We start from the raw sequence: 24,176 nt of genomic DNA on the forward strand, positions 1-24,176 counted from the left end.
CAGGCTCCCACGCTTCCCTGGTCTGCTTGATGGGTCCTGAGTGTGATGATTGGTTCCAGGTGGTGGAAATGGAGCAGGACCGGGAAGCATATAGGCAGGTGCCAGGTGGGCGGGGCTGGGTCCTGAGCTTTGTCTTCAGGTGTTTGCTGAACCTGGGGTGGGGGTGTGCCAAGTCCAAGGCTCCAGGGTTGGTGCGCAGAACAGCTGCCTCCAACCAACTGCCCAGTCGCGCAGAGAAGTGACTGAAGTGGAGGTCGTAGCTTGGCGCTGCTGCTCCATCCAGCCCCTCCGAGCAGCTGCTGCCAATGGCCCTGCGGCTCCTGCTCCATCTCACCATCCTCGGGCTCGGAACCGCACTGTGGCTCCAGCGTGTCAGCGGTTGGCAGGTAGAAAGCGTAGGGTCTTGAGCTTTGGGATTTGGGCCCCAGGGCACTGGGTGACCTCGACCTCCATCCCTCAGACTGGTCATCCTTCTTCAACCTCAACTCAACCCCAGGAGGTTCAGGAAACCATCCAGATTCCGAACGGAAGCGCGCCCCTGCTCGTGGACGTGCAGGTGTTTGTGTCAAACGTGTTTAACGTGCTAAGTGTCCTCAGGCTGTGGAGAACTCGGGGGCCCAAGCGCTGAGCTAGGAATGGGACAGGACTCAGCCTAGTGAGTGCTGGGGTCTCCTTCCTTCTTGTCACGTAGCACCCACCCCCGAGGTGACCTGCTGCCCCCTCCCCCAGGACATCCTGCGGTACACAGTGTCCTCCACGATGCTGCTTCGACTGGTGAGCACCCACCACCAGTGTGGGGGCAGGGGGTGAGTAAGGGAGACCTCTGTAAGCCCAGCACAGAAGCACTGGCCTTCACCAACCTGCCAAGCCCAAGGGCGCATGTATACGGAGAGTGGGAGCCTTAGTAGCATCCTTGTGTCCCTAGTCCTGGCTGGACACTCGCCTGGCCACCGGCAGGGCAGAGTCACGCTGCCCTGGGACTCTCTCTGGACACCAGGACTCACTATCCGGGAGGTGTAAGTGAGGCGGGGGTTCTTGTCTCAGGAACTAGGCAGGCATGGCCCTCGCTATTCCCCATCTAGGGCCGGGAGGTCCTCTTAGTGAATATCCCCCTCCTGGTGGCCCTGCCAGACCACTGGCACAACTCCCATGCCTTATGGTGCCCCTTCTGGAACCCCGAGGGCAGTGGATGGCAGCTGGGCATATGCTGGGGTCTCCCCCTCCTCCCCCTTCTGAGGAGGAGCTGGGCCACTGGCTGTGGTACCTTTCCCTCTGCAGGCTCTGGGTGAACTGGCAGGGCCAGAGCCCACAAGCCCGAGTGGACCGGGATGGCCACATCGAGCTCTACCTGGTCCTCACCACAGAGACCAACTGTGACTTTGAGCTTTTCCACTTCCCCAGGGACCAGCGCCACTGCAGCCTCAGCTTCTTCGCTTTTGGCAACACTGGTGCTGACAGGACAGGAGCTGGGAGATGAAGGGAGAGGGGAGCCTCTGGCCTCCAGCGAACACCTGACACAGGGGTCCCGGCCCTGTGTTCACACCAGTCCACCCCCAGGCTTAGGGGAGCTGATCGTTCTGCTTTCACCGGGCACCTCCCACTCAAACAGCAGCCCCACCTCCTAGTCCTCCCCTGCTCTAGGCCGTAGCCCCCCTCCAGTCTTCTCTTCTCCCCCATCAGCTACCCCAGAGCAATGCCCCCAGCAGCCAGGGCCGAACTGCACACTTGTGTCAAGCCCAGAGGCTCAGGCTGCTGCTGGCTCATTCCTGGAAACATCCCGAAGGTGTAGCCACCCAGTGAATATCCCACAAGCCCAACAGGTGACATCCAACTCGGCGGCGAAGTTCCATCCTTCCCTACATCCCTCCCCTCTGGGAAATACCACAGCTGCCGCCCAATGAATCCTAATTATTTCAGGTGTGAGATGATATACTGGTGAATGAGTCTGTGACCATGTCCCCTCCATGAAGTGGTGAATTTATTTTTACAATGAAAACTCACCTGTGAATCTGATAAGGCCCTTCTAACTGGAGTAAACTTGGGGTCTTGCGAAATCCGGTTTGGAAAGCCCTTGTACAGACCAGTTTCCAAGTCTGCCCCCAGCAACCAACACAGGGCTCCAGCATCCCTGGGCTCCAGCTTGTCCCTGCCCCTACCCCCAAGAGAGATGCGGGGGCAGGGGTATTTCTAGTTCACTGTTCTCACCCCCACCCCTTCAGTGATGGAGCTGGAGTTCCAGGCCCATGTGGTGAATGAGATGGTGAGTGTCAAGAGAGAATACGTAGTTCAGGATTTGAAAACCCAAGTCCCATCCCAGCAGCTGGTGCCCTGCTTCCAGGTGACGGTGACTTGGGAGGTGGCTGCCGAGGGCTGATGGGGGCATCGAGGATGCACAGCCAGAGGCCGTGACATCACCCTTCTACCGCCCACCCCTGCGCAACCCCCACTGGAAAGTCCCGACCTTCTTCCTTCCAGTTGTGCCTGCAGAACACAGCGCTAAAGGCCATCATAGCGCTCTCGGTACCCGGGGAGGCACTGCTGTTGGCTGACCTGTGCGGGGCGCTGCTGCCCCTCCGGACGGCGCGCGTTGCCTACAAGGTGACCCTGCTGCTGGGCTACCTCGTCTTCCACTCCTCCCTGGTTCAGGCCCTGCCCAGCTTCTCCTCCTGCAACCCGCTGCTCAGTAAGGCCCACACCCTCGCCTGGCCGGGGGCAGGACCACCTTGTGCTGGGCCCACCTCATTCTGCCCGCACCTGCTGTCGCCCCACCCCTGCCCACCTCCCCAGTTCACTACGTCACTGCCCTGCTGCTGCTGCTCTTCATCAGCACCACGGGAGACCGGGCTATTGTCCGGGCTGCTGGCCCACAGCAACCTCAGGGCTGAGAGCAGCCCCAGCCCGGTCCTGAGCAGGGAGCGGCACGACTGTGGGAACCCAGGGCCCAATCCTGAAGGTGGGCAGGGCCTGGGGCCCGTTCCTTGGGGGCTGCTGAGGAAAGAGGCCTAGGGGCAGAGCTGGTGGGCTGGGGTTGCGGGTTACCAGGCTGTTTAGAGGTTCCTGCATCCACTCTGCTGGCTCCACTGTCCTGGGTTCCATCACGGCTGCCCTTGGAAGCAGCAGGTCTGGAGCAGGGAGCAGGGTTAGCCTCCCTAAAGGCCCAGGTGACTTCAGACTCCCTGAGATAACCCTCTGCCTTGCAGAGCCTCTCTGTGGGACGTTTTTTCAACTCAAGATGACCTAGAATGGGCCAGACCCAAACACTCATTAGTTGTGACTCTAACGAAGGGAGAAATAGACTGGCACCTCCTGGGATTCACCCTTCTGCTCCTGGCGAGTGTGCATGTCAGGTGAGCCCTGAAGTACACCTCCTTTTCCTGCCTCTCCCCACACAGAAGCCTCCAGAGGAGTAAAGGGGTCCAGGAGGAGCTGGGCTGAGCTGCTGACCACATCTTCTTCCTGGTGTACGTGGCAGGGGCGCTGTGTAGCCAGTTCATCTGCGCTGTGCTCCGGATGTGGGCGACATGCAAGTTGGACCCAGCCCCTGGTGAGGCTGCACGCCACGGCGGGTGGCCCAGGCTGTAAGGGGCAGGGCCTGGGGCTACAGACCTGAGGAGTTGGGCTGTGACAGGGTCTCAGGAAAGAGGAGGGAGGGAGGTCGACTCTCTTCCCTAAGCCTGGAGGACCCCAGGCCACCCTGAGCTCTCCCTTCTGTTAGCATGCAAGCAAAGAGTGTGGAATAAACCCATCATCCCAGTGCAAGGGTGCCTCAGGGGTCTGTCTTCACTGAGCTCAGCTGTTCACTTTTGTCCAAGTAGGTGGGGCCCATCTTATGCCCCCGACCCCAACTCTGCCCCAGATCGTCTCACGACTGTTCACTGGTCACCCAGTCCCCACACGCAGCCTAACTGCTCCTCTGCAACCACTGCTGCTTGGCTCCAGGCACGGGGTTGTCAGAACTCCTTCTGTGAAGTCCTGCGGAGCGCTGGCCCCCAGAGGGCAGGGGACAGAGCACTCCCGCTCCAGCCACCGGGGGGATGCCTCGGGGGCAGAACCCCCCAGACCGCAGGACTGCGGGGATGGGGAATGCGGTCTCTGCACTGAATCCGAGAGCGGGTCAACCCTGCTTGCCTTTCTCCAGGCCCTGTGGCTGCAGTGTGGCCAGCTCCTCCGAGCCCAACCCTCACGCCTGGGCTGAAGGGGGTTCTCCATCCCCAAGTCGGAGCTGGTCCGGGGGTGGGCCTGCTCTGCTCTCCTGCTCCTGTCCACACAAGGCGGCTGAGGGCACAGACCTCTGTCTTCCTTCCCTGTCCTTCCTGCCTTGAAGCCGTCACGTGGCCCCTGCGAGCCGCAGTCAGGATCATGAAACCCAAGGCGCGGAGGAACCCCCGAGTTCCGGGACAGCGCTGCTTGTGTGCGGAATGGGGGCCGCGAGAGGAAGGGCAAACCAGGACCCAAGGCCTCAGGGACAGGGCTCCTGGTCGGGGTGGTGGAGAAAGACCCCAGGGCCCAGAGGCAAGTTAACACCGGTTTATCTGTCCGATAACATGGCTGGTCGGCAGAGCCAGGCAGGGCGGTGGCGGCTCAGGCGGAGGTGTCAAACAGGCGATCGATCATGTCGCCCACCTGCTCCACGCGGTACTTGATGTACTTCTCAGGATTCTTGGTGAAGGGCACGCTGCCATACCTGACCAGGCGCTGAGGTCAGTGGGGATGCCTAGCCCCCCACCCCAGCTCTGCCTCAGCCTGAGGCCCTCCCGATGGGGTGCCCCTGGGTGATGTCTGGGTCTGGCCGCACACCAAAGCCGTGGGCACTGGATCTGCCACCCAAACCCACCACCCTCTCCAGGTTTCCTTGAAGAAGAGAAGGACCCAGTGGTCCAGCCGGGGCAACGGGGAGCGTGGGGCTGGGAGGGCAGAGACGGAGGGCTAACCTGTGCAGAAAGGCCCCGTAGGTCTCCTTAACAATGTTTTTCTGGGCTTGGCGGATCTTGTTCCTCTGCTCCATGTCGGGAATAGCCCAGGCCTTCTGGATCTTGCACAATTCTTCCAGGCCATCGTTGAAGCCCTGGTCACCAAAACGGTGGAAATAGAAGTGACCCAGAGACAAAGGTTTGAGTCTGTGTTGCTACAGTAGCAGCAGCGATCAGTGGAGCGGGGGACTTACCTTAAAACGTTCCTTGATCACCTGCCGCTCCTTGTCCCGAAGCTGGGGGGCCAGGGGAGACGGCAGAGAAAGCGTCCCTCAGAGCAGGATCGTCCTGCCCCTGCTCCTTCCCCAAACCCCAAGCCCAGCCCTCTCCCCTGCTGCCCGGATGGCCACGGGCATCCTTTGCTTTCTCATCCCAGTTGTCTGTTTTTTCCCAGAGACACAACAGAAAGCACCACATCTGCTAGACATCCCTTCCCAGCCCAGGCCTTCAGCCCACCTTGACTCCGGGTTGGAACACAGGCAGGTTCTTCTCAGCGATGTAGTCAGTCACCTTTAACCAACTGCCAGGCAGGGAGGGAAGCAGAGGGCAGAGGAGGGACAGCCTCAGGCAGCTGCTCCCTCCCTGGGGCTGGACTGCTTTGTTTTTTAAAAATCTCTTGATCTACTGGGGGAGAGGGTGAGGGCAGGGATCAGTGTGGGTCATAACTAAGCAAAACACAGCTGAGATCTTTTTCCTTGGGAATAAAACTGTTCAAGCTGCTCGCTTTTAAAATTAAGGACAGGAAACAGAACATTCAATAAATTGAACAAACACTACCAACTACACTTCACGTTGGTATCATGGCCAATTAAGATGGAGAAGCAGATGAGAAAAGAGGGAACGGAGGACAGATAAATGGGAAAGCAGAGGGAGATACGGTCACGGGGAAGACACACACAGGGAGAGAGAGACGCACAAACTAAGAAACAGGAGGAGAGGGGCAGAGACAGCCCTGTAGTGAGGCTAGCCAAGTTCAAGGGACCTTGTGAGCTTGCTCTTCACCTGGTCTAAACGTTACCCACATCTCTGGCGGGCAGCCCTTCAACCATCTTAGTCGTCACCCTTGGCAACTACCCTTCTCCACCCCACGAGTGTGATTAAAAAACAAGTAGAGGACTGGGGTTCACGGGGTGGCAGTTCCCCGTCATTGAGCCCACTCTGACTGGGCCCGGCATCCCGAGGCTCTGAGAAGCAAGCGTTACTGGTGGGTACGCAGGTCGGGGAGCGGGAGGGTGGGCAGAGGCCCACCTGCGCTGGTAAGTCTGGATCTGCTGCTCGATGTGCTCACGGTAGGAGCGCTCGGCAGTCTTCTGGGTCACGGCCACCAGCTGGATCAGCTCAGACCTGGGGTGGGAACAGGCGAGAGAGGAGAGGACGATAGAAAGGCTGCCGGCCTCTGCAGCAACACCAGTGGGGCCTGCCTCCCACCTCCCTGCGTCCTGGGACTGTGAAGGGTAAAGCGGCGTCCTCCCCGCCCTGGACACGAGGGGGCACAGCCAGCCCCGGCAGGCCAGGCAGGGGCAGGTGAGAGCTGCAGACCAGCACCCATAGCCACTTACTTCTCCAGGGCCTTGAGGATGTAGTTGTAGTTGTTGTGCAGGAAGATGGCACTCAGAGCCGGGTCTTCATACACCTTGGACTTGCTCAGCAAGTTCAGCTGCAGGTTGCCCAGGACTTTACCTGCACAGGGCAGGATGTGGTGACGCCTCCCATGGCAGGCTGACCCAAATGACCCAATCCTGGGGCCCACAGACCAACTCCCACCCGTCGCTCCTTGCTCCTCCTGGACTCGAGACCCCACCAGCCTTGGGAGCCTTTTGCCGAGACCCCGCGGCCCCCCAACCAGAGGTCAGGCTGCGATTCTAAAAGTCGGGGCGCTGGCGCTCAGGAGCGGGACCTGGACTAGCAGGAGAGCACAGAGAGGAGACGGAAGGGAAGAGGCAGGGAGGCAGAGAGGCCAGGAGGCCGGGCCCCGGAGGCTGCTGGCTGGCGGGGCGCTGGTGCTCAGGAGCGGGACCGGGACTAGCAGGAGAGCACAGAGAGGAGGCGGAAGGGAAGAGGCGGGGAGGCCAGGAGGCTGGGAGGCCGGGAGGCGGGGAGGCCGGGAGGCGGAGAGGCCGGGCCCCGGAGGCTGCCACTCACAGATGTAGGTGCTCAGGAGGCGCTTGCTGAACTCGGAGCTGTAGCTGGTGGCTGAGGAACTGGTCTCTGTGAGAGGAGGGGTCCTGTTACCACAGCAGTGGCAGCAGCCGAGACCCTCTCTGGCCTCCCCTAGGCCCGCGGAGCGGCTGAGGAAACCCTGGGAGGGGCCCGAGCCTCCCGGGGACGTGCTGAGCTACAGGGCTCCCTTCCCGCTGCGGGGGGCACTCCCTGGGACTCTTCCTGGAACCCAGGGCCGGCGCCTCCATGGTCTCGGCTGGCGGGGGTAATGAGCTGGCCCAGGGCCGGCAGGAAGGCTGGCAGGACAGGAACGGGACAGTCTGTGCAACCCAGCCCCCGACCCACGCTGGGGGTACCGACAAGGCCCACTTCTCCCATTTGTCAGCAACAGAGTCTTAGAATAGGCCCCCCGTGGCCTCTCCCCCTTCACCCCCACTGCTCACAACCTCCTCTACCAGGCCCTTCCTAACAGAGACTTGCTGGCTGCACAGAGCAGAAAGCCAAGGGGGGAAGGGAGCGGATGGGGGAGGAAGGGGACAGGGAGGTGCTGGACCAGCTTGAAGGGTGTACTCAGGGTGCTGGACACAGCAAGATGCTGCCTGGAGAAACCCAGAGACAGAAAGTGGCCGTCAGGGAGCTGAGAGGGTTGGGAGCACCCGGAAGGAACCGTGTGCCCTCTGACCCCGCTCCTACTGGGAGTCTGTCCAGGTGCCTCTGTCCCCAGGGAACCTCACTCAGGGGGCTTCAGAGGGGAAGGATGGGGCTGCGGAGCCCTGCTGCTTACCTCGGGGGTCTAAAGGAATATTGTATGTGTCCCCAAGAACTACGCAGTGAGAGGCAGTGCGCACAGAGGGGCAGGGGGGAGAGACAAAGGAGGGAGGAAGATGCAAAGTGCAAAAACAGGTTAGAAACGGCCGCAACACCCGAGCCAAGCAGACCACTCCCCGCGACGCCAGGAACAGACAGCAGGACAGCCCAGGCTGGACCCCTGAAGGCCAGCGACACACTGGAAAGTGGACATCTGGAGACCCACAGGCCAGAGGCTGAACCTTGGCTCCTTGCCCCTAGACTGGGGGGAAAAGGGAAGGCCTGGGGCCCAACAAGCTGGGCTGGGTCTCAGTGCTCGGAAGCGCGCTCTTCCCCACGTGCTAACCTCCTGAGCCCCCGTCCCAGGACAGCAGTCACAGTCCCGGGAAGACACCAGGCTGGCCCTGAGATGCCAGCTGTAAGGGGTCAGCTGTACTGGACTAATTAGGAGGAAAGGCAACACAAGAGGAGGTGGGGAAATGCAGGAGGGGCGGGGCTAGGAGGAAAGGCAACACAGGAGGAGGTGGGGAAATGCAGGAGGGGCGGGGCGGGAAGGGCACCTCCAAACAAGTGAGTTCTGCTCTCCAGAGTGAGGACAGTGGAGGGAGCCGAGAGGGGCTGGAGGCCAGGAAAGGTAGTCATACCCCGGCTGCTTTCCTGATGCTGGGCCCAGATGGCCCAAGCAGCTTGGGGGTCCCGCCACAGGCCACATCTCCTTCCCACTCCTCGGGGCGGGGGAAATCTCCTCACCCAGAGGGGGCTAACCCCACGTCTCCAGGCCAGAGGGAGGAGTGGGGCACGGGGCCCCGCTGGGAGGTGCCAAGTACCTTGGGAGGCCAGCATGGCGCCTGCTGTCTCCTGGAAGTCCAGGAGCTGCTGCAGGAAGAGGATGGCCTGCGTGGGGAGAAAACAGGTCCAGGAAGAAGGTCAAGGGCAGGACCCAAAGGTCGGATCACCTCCTACAGTTCACCCCTCTGACCATTCCAGGACAGGTACAGGGCCAGGGGCCTGCCCAGTGAAAAGGGTGGCTGCAAACTTCGTGCTTTACCCTGTGGGTTTGGCCTCCTGGGAAAGGCCCTGTCTGCTGGGGGCACTAAGCACCTTGCAGTCCATTCTGCCACCTGCGCCCCCTCCCCGCCCCAGGAGCCCCCGGGCAGCACCTACGTTGCTCGTGAGCTCGTGCACGGTGCCGTCCTTGGGCATGTTGTACTCCTTGTCCGGGTCGTTCTGTGGGAAGAACAGCCCGACTCCCTGAAGCAGCTCCCGGGGAGTCCCGCGCCCACCCCACACCCCAGTCTGCGGGCTCATGGCGCCACCTCCTGGCAGACAGGTGTCAGGATGCCCCTCGGGCACAAAGGTGAGCGGGACAGACATACGGACATGACTACATGGGAAAAGCGGGGCAGGAGCTTGACACCTGGGGTGGGGGGCCTCTGGAGTCCCTGGGGAAGAAAGGGGGGCCCGTGGGCACTGACAGGAGACTAGCAGCACGGCCGGCTTCCCCACAGGGCAGGCCCGCCCCTCTTGGAGGCCTGCTTTCAGAAAGAGTTTCCAAGCCAGGTCACCGGCAGCCCTGCCCACAGCCCCATGGGCCGTCCTGCACGGCAGCGAAGGGAGGGAGAGCACCTTGATGTTGTCAGCGAAGTCCTCCAGCGCTTTGGCTCCAACGGTCTCCATGGAGGTGATGAGGCTGGGCAGCTTGTTCTTGGTGCTGGCCGCCGTCCCCTGAGGAAGCACATGGCTGCACAGGGTGCCAGAACCCGGCTACAGGCTGTGCCTGGGGCCCTGCTCCTTCCCGGCCCCTCACCCCAGGGGACTGTCTCCCCTCTTCACTCACCCTGAGAGCACCTCCACATGCCCGGGACCCTGAGGAAGCTGCTGCCATTCACCCTCGGAGCGGACCCGTGGGGGTAGAGAACATAGTTCTCCTGGGGGGCCGTGCCGGGCAGCAGGATTCCTCCTTCCGGGGTCCCCAAGGGCATCCTCACCCACATACCTGGAGCACCTGGTCAAACTCAGGCTTGGTCTGCTTGAGGTGCCGCAGGATGGGGAAGACGGTGAGCACAGCCGAGAAGTCGTGTCGGATGATGGCCTTCCGGGCAGCAGCCACGATGTTCTCCCCTTCAAGCATCAGCCCATCCAGGGCATCCTGAGAGAGCGGGGCAGGGAGAGGGCTCAGGGGAGGGGGCAGACAGCCGGTTCCCAGGGACGGTGAGGGCACCTGGAGGGGCGTGGGGGAAGTATGCCCCCAATGGGGAGGTCCCGACCGGGACACGCCACCCAAGACAGATCCCCAGGATGGGAGGTGGAGGTGGTGGCTGGAGTTGAGGGCTGTGGACCGCATGCCCGGACCGAACTCAAGCTTCTGCAGTGACAGCTCATGCTGGGGCATCTGGTCAGGGCCCAGGGGCAGGACCTGTATCAAAGAGTCAAAGGTCTTTTTCTGATGGTGCTCAGGGATGACGTCCGTCAGCAGCTGGTACTCGCTCTGGGCCAGCTTGACAAAGGCACTGACGCAGTGAATGTAGGCGTCGGTCTCCACGTCCAGCATGTCATCTCTCCCTGGGGGGAAAGCAGTGCCCCTGAGCTACTGGTTTGGGGCAGACCCTCTCCCTGCTGGGGGGTGGGGCACGAGTCTCCCCAGTTCCTGGCCTGTAGCCAGACTAGCAGCAGATGGGGAAGACGACTGTGCTGGCAGAAAGCTGGGAGAACTCCAGCAGGCCCGGCAGGGTTTGCGAGGAAAAACGGGCTGAGTCCAGCCTTTGTTCCAGAATGTCAGGTACGAGAGGTGTTGGGGAGATGGATAAAAAGGATAAGATCCCCCAATCGACTTCCTGGATAAGACACGCCTGACCCCAAGACTGAGGATTCTGAATTGTACTGGGAAGAGGACACCCAGGGATGGGCAAGTGGCCGCGTCCACCTCAGGGAGGCAGTCTCAGTGGTCGTCCATGTCCGAAAATGCTGGGCCTCTGGAGCCAGATACCAGCCCCGCCAGGCCTTCTGGAATGTATAAAGAGGCAATGGGCTCTGGTCCATAAGGCTAGCTGGCGTGGCGTCAAAGCTGGAGATGAGGCAATGTGAGCCTCAGAGGGGGAGGGCTCCTTGGTTGTCAGCTGCCCAGCAGGAGACAGGATCCCGCTACTGCATTGCAGGCTGGGGCAGGGGTGCCCGCAGGCAACCTGGTCCTATGTGCCGAGGGACGGGCTCCGAGGAGTCAGAGCTTTGGAGCCATCGCTGGAGTCAGGTGTTGATGCTCCCTGCCCTCCAGGGGCCCGCCTGCCCTCTCTGCCCGCCTTCCGAGTGGCAGCAACTTCTGCCCTTGGCCCAGGCCCTGAGAGCCAGGCGTGCACTCCCACCTGGAGAAAGGCAAGGGGACCTAGTGCCCAAAAGAGAGACAGACCGGAGAGAGAGAGGCGAGTAGGCCGGGCTCATCCTTGGAGCGGAGCGGCCGGCTAGGCCAGGCCGGAGCAGGCCCTCTGGGGACGGCCGTGAATGCAGCGGCGGCTGCCCTCGGGCTGGGCTGCAGTACTCACCGGCCAGTGGCCCGTGCTTGTCGTTCAGGGCCTCGGACAGGTGCTTAACTCGGAAATCATGCTCGTGACCTAGCGAGACGTCGGCCGCAAACACAAGCAGCGTTTATCCAGGGGCGGGGTGGCTGCCTCTCAGGGGACTGGGAAGAAGCCCTCGACCTCCGGGGGGGTATGTGAGATGGGGTGTAGGGGAGGGGGCATTGGAGAGGGCTCTGAGCCCCTCCTCTGCCTCAGACCACCTCGGGAACAGCCATTTCAAGCGTGACTTGCAGTGCCCCAGACCATCCTCGGGAGCTGGTTTCCCCACGCCTGGAGGCTGAGAGAAAACCGGGTTTCTGAAGCGTTTCCAGCAGCTGCGGAAGCTCTGATGCTCAGCCCCAGGGGGTTTATCTCACCATATTTGGGGAGAGATCCAGTTAGAGAAATGTCACTGCCCAGTGAATGGGGACAGGCTTCTTTTCGCCCCCAGGGTCATTCTTTTGAAGGTGGATCTGGTCCACTAGGGCAGGGCTGTCCTTCCTCTGATGGGAGGGAGGCAGGGACATGGTGTACGGGCTGCCTGTCCCCTGTGGCACATGCTCGCCTTTCAGGTGGAGGGGGGCGGCCAGGAGGCCTCGGCCGCCTTGGTCCTGCCACTGCTGGTCTGAGCGTGAAAGGGCTGCCCGTGACAAAGAACTTTCTCTGAGTTCAAACAGGAGACAAGGACAGAGACAGGGAGGGGAGGGAGCGGGAAGCCTCCGGGAGGGCAGAGCCGCCGTCAGCCAGACAGGACCAGGCCGAGGGCCATGAAAGCTGTCCCCGAGCCAGCTGGGGTCAGAGGCCCAGGACCTCAGTTCCCACCCCTGGTCCCCTCTCAGGGTTGCGCCCGAGGCCCTCTGGGGGGGTTGGAGGCTCTGCCCTACCACGTGAGTGGACACACGGTGGAGGAGGAGGGAAGAGGAGAGGAACACAGGATGATTACCTTCCAGAGGAATGAGGTTAGAGCCCCCCTTTTTCCCATCTAGACCATGCTGGGAATACTGTTTCAGAAGGTTCTGAGCCTTACGGATCGTCCCTGTCACCAGAGCCACACAGAGAGGAGATAAGAAGACCTAGGAAACGAGTGAGAGGAAACAGCAACAGCCCTCCACCTACCCCCCAGGCCCACGCCCACCCCCAGCAGAGAGCACGCCCGGGTACCATCTCTCCCAGCAGGCCTCTGCCGGGCCCGCCCCCAGCAGAGCACGCCCGGGTACCATCTCTCCCAGCAGGCCTCTCCCGGGCCCGCCAGAGGCCCCGCAGAAGGAGATGGAGGAACGGACACATTTCGTTCCCCCAGTGGAGCTCCTGATCCTGCCAGTGGCCCTCATTGTTCCAGATCTGAGTTCATTTTAGGAAGTGCAAAGGGTGAAGGAGATGAGATGGGCAAAGATCCACCAGGAGACGCCAAAAATAAAAAACAGTACTGAGTGGCACTTAACTCAGAAATAGACAAGGGCCTGGGATGGAGGAGCTAGCGATGGAGCCCTCACACCCAGAAGGCGAGACCAGGTGGCAGAGCCTGGGGGCACCTTGAAGCAGGCAGGCCCACGGCTCCTCCCCAAAGGGCAGGCAGAGTTCTCCGGGCATGCTCAGTGCCGGGACGCGGCCAAACAGTAGCCAGACGAAAGCAGCACCCAGGAGTTGGTGAAACGGGACCGAGCTTCCTGGGCCAGCAGCGCCCAGGACGGAAGGCTTGGAGACCCAGAGGCAGACTGGCCCCTTACACCAGGGGAGGGACCCAAACCACCAAAGCACTTGGGAAAAACTCAAAAGCCAGAAAGAAGTTAATAGGAGCCAGTCACACAGAGAGCAGGAGGGAGGGCAGCAGGAAAGGGCACATGCCCTTGGCACAGGGGGGAAAAAACCAACAGTTAGTATCACAAGTGAGCACAATGGAAACAAAACTGCAGTGCCCACAGCCTCCAGGGTCAGCCGCCTCTGTGGGAACGAGACATCTCAGGGCAGAAAACGCGGGGTAATAAAACAGCATCTAAAACAGATGTGTACAGCTGCCCTGTTAACAAAATGTACTGGGGCAGGGGAGGCGCCCATGAGCGTAGCTCCGCCCCTCTTCCCTGGGGACTCCCAGGTGCCCCCTTGCATCTCTGAGCGCAGCGAGGCTCCTTGGGGCCTGGCAGCTCCCCAGAAGGCTAGCGGAGGAGGGGCAGCGTCTGAGCGGCTCATCTCTTTCTGTTTGCACCAGCCGCAGTTAGTTACTAATAACCAAGTTTGGGGCTTGGGCTCAGCATCTGGCTGGCTGGGTTCTGCCCCTTCAGTGAGCAGCCCCGCTAATGAGCGAATCAGTGCCCTGCCCCACAACCGACCAGGAGCAGGTGGGCCCGCCGGGCCTCCAGGAGCCTCGCCAGTATGCTCACGTGGACGTGGGCTGGGGGCACTGATCCGGCAGCCGCCAAACCCACCAGGAGCACAATTACCACGAACGACGTTGAGGTCGGTGTTTCATTACCCACCGAGGCCTCCCTGCTCCTCTCCTCAAGAGCTGGGAACTGATGTCCCAGGGGCCTGATTCCCTAGTTCCTGACGTCAGTCCTGAGCCCCCCAGCTCCTGACAACTCTTGAAACCCCACAGAAACCAGAGGGACGCTCAGAGCCCGAGTTTTCCTCTTGGGGCTCTAAGCCAAGCTAGATTAGGTAAACTGGGGGCCCCGAGATCAGATCCCTGCTCCCTGCATGGCCAGCAGCACTCCTGGATGCAGTCGGGGTCCTGGGGCCTCCACTGGGCCCATCAGAGAAGAGACAGAAGGGAAGAGAGCACAGACTCGCCAAGGCCCAGGCAGCCTCGCAGCCTCCCGGAACCAAGGCACAGAGACGGACAGGCCCAGGTGCAGGCAGCTGCGGCCGCGCAGGCTGGCTTAGTAGAGTCACCGTTTGTGGCAGGTTCCCCAGGGGGTCAGCCAGGATATCCACACTGGGGGGGGGGGGACAGTGCTCTTCCTGCTGGGGCCACCCAGATTCCCTTATGCTCTGCTCCCTTGCGCCCCTGCGGGCACCCTCGGCTCCGCCATATCTCCGAAGCCTGAACAAAGGCCTGAGGAAGAGCAGGTGCTCGCGGTGTCAACAGGCCCCTCGTTCTCTGAGGGGCAGGCAAGGAAAACGCTGTCGTGAGAGGCGGGTCCCACCGGTGCGTGTGCCCACAGCAGCAGCTGGACAGGGAAGGCTAGGGTGGGAGCAGCCCCCAGCCTCACTGGCGCTCTCTCCCTGGGGCCTGCAGCAGCCCCTCACCCTGGAATACCCCAGCCTCTCGAGGGCCACACCTCTCAGCAGCCAGACACAGCCAGGCTTGCCAAGCGGAAGCTGACACACAGGAACACTGTTTACCCGGAGCACAGACTACAGGGGACATGATGACGGGAAGAAGGACAGACAGTGAGCTGTTCGCCCAGGACACCGACGCCCAGGGCCCAGGCGTCTCCCACCTCAACACCCCTCCCTTGACTCTCCCACCGCAAGGCACTAACTTCAAGTGGAGCCCAAAAGCCGGATTAAGGTCTTTGGAGAAGAAGGCGTGGCATTATTTTCCTTTCTGGGTGACTGTGAAAGTGTAAACTCTCCCCTATCCACTTCTTCAAGCCACCCTGGCCTTCTGCAATGTGACGGCTGCAGTGCCTGCCCCTGTCCTGTCCACAGTTTCGGCGGCAGCAGCGGGCCTGGCCTCCTGATAGGACGACGCAGGGAGGAGAAGGGGGTCCAGCAAGAGGCTCTGCCCCGGCACCCCTGTCAGCCCACCTCTCCGTGCCTGTGACCCTCCACTCCAAGGACACTTATGTAGCCCCCAGACTCGGCTGGGTAGAGAGGAGCTCACCGGGTGGGGCCTTGCTAGGTGGGCAGACACCTGCTTTCTGTCCTGCGTACCTATAGTTGGGGGTCGCTGTGAGGTCAAGCTGTAGCGGCTGCTACCCCCAGGGTGGGCAAAGGCAACCCGGGTCCCACAGAGTTTCTGTCTGGTTCTGAGGTGGGCCAGGGTGGGGTCTCACCTGGCCGCTTGACCGGCTTCTTGGTAGGTGTGTCCTTCCTCTTGTTGGGGACAGCAGGGGAGTAGGGGACCCCAGACGAAGAACTGCTCTTCCGGAAATGCTCCTTCAGGCCTTTGATGGAGCGGTCCAGCTGGCTGGAGCGGATCTGGTAGTAGACGTTCATGAAGTCTGAGGAGAGATGGGCGACAGCTGGGGTTCCTGCCTCTGCCTGGCCCCAGGGCCTCCCTCTCACTTCCAGACGCAGCTCCGCAGGGCAGCAGCAGTGCCCACCACTGTTCCGTGCTAACCCTTCCCAGCGGCCTCCCACACGGCCTCGTCCGTCCCAAATCAAAGGCTTAAAAGGGAAAGTATCCCCCAACAGAACCAACAATTAGCTGTCATTTTTTATTTTATTTATTTATTTTTGGCCGCGCCGTGTGGCTTGTGGGATCTTAGGTCTCCTGCCAGGGATTGAACCCGGGCCCCTGGCAGTGAAAGTGCCAAGTCCTAACTACTGAACCGCCAGGGAATTCCCTGTAAGGTTTTTATTTTCTTTTTTTTTGGCCATGCCACGTGGCATCTTCCCTGACCAGGGATTGAACCCATGTCCCCTGTGCGGGAAGTGCAGAGTTTTGACCACTGGACTGCCAAGGAAGTCCACAGTAAGGTTTTTTTAGATAAAAAAAAAGGTAAAGTTTACATCCAGCTTCAACTTGCTAAGGGGTCAAAGGATGTGAGCAATTTATATGCAGTAAAGAGACAACAAATGTCACTGAATAAAAAAACACACCATTTCTTTAGCCATGAATGAAATGCAAAGTTTAAAAAATTCGAGGACTGTGAAAGCCCTGTCAAAAAGCTAAGATAAATGAAGCTAATGAAGAACAAACAGCTGTGGGATTTTCGATGGGTCAGTCGACTGGCCCCACCTACCCGGAGAGGAACTCAAGACGGCAAGAAGGTTACAGATCTGTTCAGACAGTTCTGCCTGATAACCGTACCTTTGAGAAAATATCTCAGAGAACTTCCTAAACAAGAAAAGCAAGCCATACAACTGTGTTCACTGCAGCACTAACTGTCAATACCGGAAAACTGGAAAATCCAAAAATGCAAACGAGCAACGAAAAAGATACGAATGCCACGGTACACTTTAGCAGCTCCCAACGAGTGTGTCACCAATGTGAAAAATGGAACAGAACACTGAGGCTCTGACTGAAGGGGACTGAGGGGTCTGGAAGCATCCACTGGCCTCCCACTTATCCCAAGGGAGCCCCTGAAAAGCTCCTGCCGAGCCCTCGTCTCCCACAGTGCAGCTCATGAGCCACAGACGTGCCGTGTGGTCAGTACAGGCGGCCCTGAGACCTGGCACCACAGAGTCCTCGAGGGAAGGCAGGGACAACACACACTGACAACTTGGTATGTGTACAGACTAACAAAGAGACGAAGGGTGCGGGGGGGGGGGGGGCTAAAAAGCTTTCAATTGAATATTCATTACAGGTGGTTTTTTTTTTTTTTTTTTTAATTTTTTGCTTAACTTGGGATTTAAAAAAAAATCCTGGGACTGGATTTAAAGAAATGATGGTACCAACATACCATGGAATATTATGCAGCTGCCAAAAAGAATGACGCAAATATACACGTACTGATACGGAACACTCTCAAGACGTATTACTAAGTTGAAAGCAAAATAAAAACAGAACAATCACAGGGGAGTGTTTAGTATATGCTCCCTTCCACTTGGGAACGAGGAGCAGATACACACATATTTACTCTCTCTCTCTCCCTCTCACACACATGCAGTGGCATAAAGAACTTTTTGGAAGGGTATAAATAACCTTAACAGTACTCATCTTTGGGTTATGATACTGTAAGCATTAGGGAAGTGGGGAGATGGCCTTTTGCTTTTCACCTAAGCCTTTCTGTGCTACTTGAAGTTTTTATAATTAATCAAAAAAAGGAAAGAAACAGGAAGGTAAGGTATATAAAAAAAGCTTGAATTTAACTAGATTCATAATTTGATACATAAGCTGTAGACTTACTCCTCATATTGTTTCCTACTAAACTCCTTTGTTTTAAAAGAAATGCAGGTGGATTAAAGAAACAAAGGGCAAAGTCCACTCCCTCTGGCCCTGCCGCCTGGGCCCCCGCCTCCCCAGGACACCTCACCTTGGTTGCGGCCATATTCCACCAGCCAGCGGGAGATGCGGATCACGTCCTGCAGCACACTCTCAGGCAGATGCTCTAGGGGCACCTCCTCCTGTACCTCCAGGTCGTCCTCACCGCTGATCAGATCCAGGATGAGCACAGGGGACACGACCTTGCTATGCCGGGTCATCAGGCTGCGGAATTCGGACTCCAGCGACTCCTTCCCCCGCTCAAACAGCAGCTTCTACAGGGAAGAAGGAAGGAAGGGGGGAGGGGAAGAAGAAAGAGGGTCCACGGCTGTTCCACCATTCAGCAGGCCCTCGTCTCCCCATCCCCTTCCTTTGCCTTCCTGCTTCTGGGCCTCGGCCCTCCTCTGCCTTCACTTCCTTTTTCCCAGAGAATAAACGGTGGGAAGCTTTGCTTATTTCCTTCCCTTGTGTTCTCTCAAAACGTATGTTCATAGGTGAAACCCAGAGTTTTACAAGAAGTAGGTGCTTCTCAGATATCAGTTGATTATTTTCTCATTGTACCATTAATTTGTGTTCTTGTTAGAAAAGGGGTTGCAAAAGAAAAAAAATAGATAAATTGGACTACATCAAATTAAACACTTTTGTGCTGTAAACGATACCATCAGAAAAGTGAAAAGACGATTCACAGAATGAGAGGAAATACTTGCAAATCATGTATCTGATGAGCGAAAGGTATCCAGAGCAGATAAGAGAATTGAAAACGTATGTCCACACAAAAGTTCGTACACAAGGGTTCATAGCAACACTGTTCATAACAGCCCAAAAGTGGAGTGTCCGTCAAGTGACGGATGGATAAACAAAATGTGGCAAATCCTTACAATGCAATATCATTCAACCACACGATGGAAGGAAACACCTCCACACGCTACCACGTAGATGAACCTTGAAAACATTATGCTAAGTGAAGGAAGCCAGGCACAAAAGGTCACATATTGTGTGATTCCATTTTCAGGAGAAGTCCAGAAGAGGTAAATTTACAGAGACAGAAAAGAGATGAGTGATTACCAGAGGCTGGGTGAATGGGGGAGGGAAGGGAAGAAGAGTGACTGCCAATGGATTTCTTTTTATAGGCGATGAAAATGTTATAAAATTTATTCCGGTGTTGTTGCACAACTCTGTGATTATACTAAAACTATTGCGTTTTATACTTCAAATGGGTAAATTTTATGGTATGTGAATTATATCTCAGTAAAGATGTTTTAAAAATAGAGAGAGGAGTTGGAGCGTTTCTGCTTAAATGGAAAGTACGTCCTCTGGGGTAAACCTGTAGCATATTCTTTGTACTCTCCTTCTCCAATCCACTCCCACACCCAAGTTCTAGCACAGAGCTCTTCACTCTGTGATCCAAACTTGGTAGAGACCCTCAAGAATCAAGTTCTCCAGCCCCTGGCATCCCAATCTCTGAGTCCACGCTGCCCACCCAAGGGCTGCAGTATTATGGTTTTACTGGTGGGTGCCCACTGCGTTACTGGTGTGCCATGGTATTGATCTTGTCAGTCCTCCGGGTGGCCAGGTGGCGCTGTGCGCAGCCAGAGACCACTGGCTAGTTACCACTTTACCCCAGCGTGCCACGCAAACATTCTCATTTCCGATGGGGCCACGATGGGAGGAAAGCTGGGAGGCTCTGTTCTAAGCAACAGCTTTCTGGGTGGGAGAAAAGCCAGTTTCCCATCTTTGTGCCTCAGCCCACCCCCTCTTCTGGGTAAGACACACGCCTCAGGGCAAGAACTGTGGTACCACCAGGAAGGTGTGCCAGGGGACTGGGGGGTCCGAGCTGGCCTGCCCTCTGATGTTCCTCAGTGGCTGGGATGTCTGGGCCTCTGCTCCCACCTTTTCTCCTGTCTGCATTCTCTCCTTTCCTCAATGCATTGAGTAAACCTCACTTCCCAGCCCTTCTCCATCTCCCTCTGGTGATCTAATAAAGACCCCAAAACTTAGTTAAACACAAAGGTATGACACCAAAAAATTGAATATGAAAACATGAATGCAGGTCCCCTCACTAGTCAAATTCATTGAGTCAGAAAGTAGAGTGATGATGGCCAGGGGTTGGTGGGGAGGAGAAAGGGGAGTTAGTGTTTAATGGGTACAGGGTTTCAGTCTGAGATGATGAAAAGGATTCTGGAGATGGTTATACGACAGTGTGAACGTACTTAATATCACTGAACTGTTCCCTTAAAGATGGTTAAAACGGCAAATTTTATATTATGTATTTTTTGCTACAATAAAAAAAACCCATGCATTTATAAAAATCAAATGTTAAACTTATACTTCATATTTAACTTATAATTTAGTTAAATTATTAAGATGCAATAAAAATGTATACCTGTAATTTCTGAGACAGAGATCTTAATGCCTACAGTATGTATATGGTATTATATACTTCTGTTTATCCTACTACATTCTCTTTTAAGCTGGTTCAGTGTCTCTCATGAGACCAGGGCCGTGACTGGTGTCCCCAAATCTCTCACATCACTCTGCTGGCCCCTTACCACTTTGTTGAGCTCTGGGCTGTCTGGGCTGTTGTCCTGGAAATACTCCACAGCCTTCTGAATCTTGGCCATGCTTCCCAGGTACTCTTCCAGCCTACCTGTGGGGCTGGAAAGGAGAAAAGTCCTATTAGCCTGGGCAGAAAGAAGGACCAAGAGAATGGTATTTGGCAAGGGGAGAAGAGAATTAACACAGGGGACTCTAGACTCAAATATATTCTACTCCTCCCTTCCAAGGGCTACAGCCACTGGTCCGAGAGGCATTAGGAATGTGACCTTCTGGCCCTAGCTCACCCCTCCCTGATGATCTTCTCAGTGTCACTGGCCACATGGTAGTAGCTGATAACGTGGTCCAGACAGGACAGAGTCTTCTCAACATTCTCCTGCAGCCGCTGCAGGTTCTCCGTCTGCTTGTGCACAGGGATGATGGAGTTCTCCAGCTTCATAAGGCGACTCTCAAAGGATGACAGGATAGACACCTGCGGGGGGAAGCTCCGTGCTCTCAGGCCTCAGGGCTGTCCCAGCACCGCTTCTGCCACCCACCAGGTCTTTGGCAATTGCTGCCTCTTCTCTGGTTTTCTAGACAATAAGCTCCATGAGGGAAGGGACAGGGTACACCTGTTCACTGCTGTATCCCCAGAACCTACCATGTGCCTGGCACATAGGAGGTGGCCCAAATAAATTGGCTGAAGTTTGATTTGAAGGCAAGTCAAGCATTAAATTAACTCCTCCTCAGATAATCACCTCAGGATGGCTTCCCTTCCACCCTTTGAAGTCAAATCTCAATCTCTATTCTCTCTGATGCTTTCCTGGACTGAACGGGAAGTAGTTTCATACAGGGTAGCCTCAAATGCATTGCTGGTACCTTCAAAACCCTTTCTCTCCAAGAGTGAATCTCATTAAGTAAGGACTAGCACCTGATGACTGTGTTACTCAATACATACTCAAGTTTGTATCTGCTCGGTTTGTGCTTTTGTAGTCTTCTCTAGGAACAAGGAAGGAAACTCTTATTTACTGAGGACCTATTGTATACCAGGTACTATGCAAAATGCATCTCTATGCATTAGCTTCTATGACCTTCACAGTTACACTGGAGGTTGGCATCGTCCGTTTTAGCAGAGGAGGTAACTGAGGCTCAGAGTTACCTGTCAGGGGCCACACACAAATAAGTGGAGGGGCGAGAACTAGACCCCAGATCTCTCTGACTTCACAGCTCATTTTACACCTCAAGCCCTCTGGGGTGAAGGCTGAGTCTTTTTCTGCCCTCAGTAATCCCAGAAGTGGAAACCCGGCCGTCCAACCCTCACTTGAATTGACGATGATGCATGGCCAGTACCCAGCCCACCTAAGTCAGTCTCACTAAATGTCTGCAGAAGGAGAGAAGGAAGAATGGAGAACTTAGGCAGAAAGCAGAAAGCCCAGGCCAGTGGGGGCTGCAGCATCCTCAGCGAAGGGGCGGACGAGGGGAAGGGAGTGTTAAGAGACGTGTCATACTGTTGCTAGAGAAACCCACAGCTTACCACCACCGCTACCCAGACCAGCACCCCCAGGCCTTAGGTACCGGAACTACCGGGTCGCAGGGTTCTCCTCCTGCGTCTGGAAGCCCTCCCAGCTGAGGGGTTACTCACCATGTTCTTGGTGAGCTGGTCGCTCTTCTCCAGGCTGTCTCGGATGAAGGACAGCGTCTCCTCCTCCTGGGGGGAGCGCAGGCAAGGACGTCACCAGAAGCCGAAGGCTAAAGGAGACCACCGCGTCCTGGATCCACGGCCTCGCCCCTGACTGGGTCTCCTCGAAGGGAGGGCCCCCTCCCACTCCCGCCGCCTCCCTGAGTAGAGGCCCGGCCCGGATCTCGACCCCTTCCCTCACCTCCTCCCCCGCCGCGCCAGCTCCAGCCCCACCTGCTTCAGCTTGTCCTCGATCTCCCGCCGCCGGGCGGACGCCTCCTGCGGGGGTATCATGACTTCGACCCCCCAGCGGCTCTCACCGCCCAGTACCTCGCCTCCGAGTGCCCTCTCGGCTCCCGTCCCTGTCACACCCACTTCCGCCCGCGGCCCCGCCCCGGGGCGCGCTGATGTGCCATGTTAGGAGTGGCAAGCTGAGTGCGCCTGCGTGCAACTCCCGGGCAGGTGGCCATCTTGGGTGTGGCAGAGAATTGTGTTCGGGTTTGTCCTTGATGCGGTTTTCCACCCTGAACAGAGAAAGTTCTCTTGAGCGGCGTTTTGTCACAACAGTTACAACTCACTTGCCGTCTTCGTGGGAAGGCTGACTCTTCTCACAAAGATCAATGACGCATTCGTTTCTCCAGATCGAAGTCTGGATCCAGGCATCGATGGCGCATTCCCCACAAAGCATAGCACAGTGCTTATCACACAGCAGGCGCCTAATATGTGTCCATTTAATGAACAAGGGGCCTGTGTAATCTCGTCCCCCTTCGGCCCTAAAGCTCATGTAACGAGCCCTGTGTGCAAGCCCTCGGCTGGGGACAGAGTGGTCGCCCATGGTCCCAGCGGCGCCCATAACTACAATTCTGCCTTGTGGAGGGGCTCAGCCAACTTCCTGTGGCAGGAGTTCTCAGAGCGTCCATCCCAGGGATTTGGATGGGACCGGAGAGCAAGCCCCAAGCTCCACCGGAAGGTGTCTGTTTTGTAGAGAACTGTGTGGTTTTATTTGCTGGGGGTGAGGACCCCGCTGCGGGAAGGGCACGCATGGGAGTGCTGAGGACCTGGGCGGGTAGAGAAGTGGCTTCAGCGGGGAGTTTTCCTACATCTGGAAACAGTGCAAGGGGAAGGGTGAAAGAGCCCAGACCTGTCTGAGGGGTTGGGGCCCAGGTGGTGGGGTCAGTTAAGGAGAGGTTGAGGCCTGCCTGCAGGTATTCAGACACACGGGGAGCATTGCTCACAGGGCCTTTGAGGAAATCAGAAAGGCTTGGAGAGCTGCTAGCGCCCCTTCTGCAGGGTGCCAGAATGTCTCAGTTCCTCTGCCCAGACTCTCCGCTAAGTACAGCTCTGGGGCGGGAAGGGGGACCTGGATCAAGGTTCCTGCAGGGATGGCTGTTCCACCACCAGAGCCAGCTCCTGCAAAACCTAGTTACTCCCTCCTCCATCCCTTCCCTGCTCACCCTGTCTCTGCCCCCAGCCCTGGGGAAGTAAGTGGCCACACAGCTTTGTTCAGTTCGTCTGTGGACCCGACATCCAGGTACAGGTAGATAGACAATGAGGCATACGCTGGTGGGCACCAAGCCATAGGGTTCCCAAGGCCCTCCCAGGACCCAGTTCCACAAAGAGGAGAAAGAAGTGGGACAGAGAGCCTGGAGGGGGATTAGGCAGCCCTTCTGGGGCAAGAGGACAATTTCAGATCTGGTGGGTGGCCGTGAAAGTGCTGATGAAGGAAATATCCAGGAGGCGCAGCCCTGTCACAGATGAGGGAGATAAAAAGGCAGAGTCCTTGTGTAAGGATACCTAGGATGATTTCGCTGAGGTGGTCCTTGTGCAGTCCTGAGAACTAAGTGAAGGGAGAAGTTTAAACTGCTAGGTGCCACAGTAAAGAATAAGTGGGCTAGAGGGCAGGAATTCCCTGGTGTCCAGTGGTTAGGACTCGACACTTTCACTGCCACAGCCTGAGTTCAATCCCTGGTGGGGGAACTAAGATCCCACACGCCCTGCGGCACAGCCAGAAAACCAAAACAAGACAAAAAAACGCTCCAGAAAATATTGATAACATCTTGCTCTATAGGTCTCAGGAAGAAATCCTCTACGGGCTTCCCTGGTGGCACAGTGGTTAAGAATCTGCCTGCCAATGCAGGGGACAAGGGTTCAAGCCCTGGTCCGGGAAGATCCCACATGCCGCGGAGCAATGAAGCCCGTGCGCCACAACTACTGAGCCTGCGCTCTAGAGCCCGCACTCTAGAGCCCGCGAGCCACAACTACAGAAGCCTGCGTGCCTAGAGCCCATGCTCCGCAACAAGAATAAGCCACCGCAATGAGAAGCCCACACACCGCAACAAAGAGTAGCCCCCGCTCGCTGCAACTAGAGAAAGCACGTACGCAGCAAG

The 24,176-nt window shown here is 57.4% G+C and overlaps 2 protein-coding genes across 9 annotated transcripts in view; one reads left to right on the forward strand and one right to left on the reverse strand.

Moving 5' to 3' along the window:
* The first annotated feature begins 305 nt into the window (after positions 1 to 305).
* Positions 306 to 3,582, forward strand: ZACN (zinc activated ion channel). Its single transcript, XM_030837750.2, is given in 12 exon segments — positions 306 to 395; positions 461 to 589; positions 730 to 774; positions 926 to 941; positions 944 to 1,016; positions 1,279 to 1,448; positions 2,220 to 2,344; positions 2,476 to 2,683; positions 2,788 to 2,834; positions 2,836 to 2,953; positions 3,393 to 3,434; positions 3,437 to 3,582. Coding segments are annotated over 12 exon segments (1,209 nt in total).
* Positions 3,583 to 4,512: 930 nt separating this feature from the next.
* Positions 4,513 to 24,176, reverse strand: part of EXOC7 (exocyst complex component 7) — a 30,010-nt gene continuing 10,346 nt past the window's right edge. The window contains exons 3-22 of one of the 8 annotated variants that reach the window (XM_060290244.2): positions 22,024 to 22,313; positions 21,754 to 21,819; positions 20,420 to 20,604; positions 20,129 to 20,234; positions 17,632 to 17,854; positions 15,487 to 15,654; positions 12,432 to 12,524; positions 10,354 to 10,499; positions 9,934 to 10,086; positions 9,564 to 9,662; positions 9,102 to 9,164; positions 8,765 to 8,831; positions 7,915 to 7,953; positions 7,113 to 7,178; positions 6,530 to 6,650; positions 6,219 to 6,314; positions 5,427 to 5,490; positions 5,165 to 5,206; positions 4,932 to 5,065; positions 4,513 to 4,684 (exon numbers count right to left, since the gene is read on the reverse strand). In XM_060290244.2, the coding sequence (XP_060146227.1) occupies positions 4,582 to 4,684; positions 4,932 to 5,065; positions 5,165 to 5,206; positions 5,427 to 5,490; positions 6,219 to 6,314; positions 6,530 to 6,650; positions 7,113 to 7,178; positions 7,915 to 7,953; positions 8,765 to 8,831; positions 9,102 to 9,164; positions 9,564 to 9,662; positions 9,934 to 10,086; positions 10,354 to 10,499; positions 12,432 to 12,524; positions 15,487 to 15,654; positions 17,632 to 17,854; positions 20,129 to 20,234; positions 20,420 to 20,604; positions 21,754 to 21,819; positions 22,024 to 22,083 (2,094 nt within the window). In that variant the 5' untranslated portion in view covers positions 22,084 to 22,313 and the 3' untranslated portion in view covers positions 4,513 to 4,581. Of the gene's footprint in view, positions 4,685 to 4,931; positions 5,066 to 5,164; positions 5,207 to 5,426; positions 5,491 to 6,218; positions 6,315 to 6,529; positions 6,651 to 7,112; positions 7,179 to 7,914; positions 7,954 to 8,764; positions 8,832 to 9,101; positions 9,165 to 9,563; positions 9,663 to 9,933; positions 10,500 to 12,431; positions 12,525 to 15,486; positions 15,655 to 17,631; positions 17,855 to 20,128; positions 20,235 to 20,419; positions 20,605 to 21,753; positions 21,820 to 22,023; positions 22,314 to 24,176 lie in introns of all 8 variants that reach the window. The other 7 variants (XM_060290240.2, XM_060290246.2, XM_060290245.2 and 4 more) reach the window with 7 other exon arrangements.

The sequence above is a fragment of the Globicephala melas genome, chromosome 20 (assembly GCF_963455315.2).
Source record: "Globicephala melas chromosome 20, mGloMel1.2, whole genome shotgun sequence".
Classification (NCBI taxonomy): Eukaryota; Metazoa; Chordata; class Mammalia; order Artiodactyla; family Delphinidae; genus Globicephala; species Globicephala melas.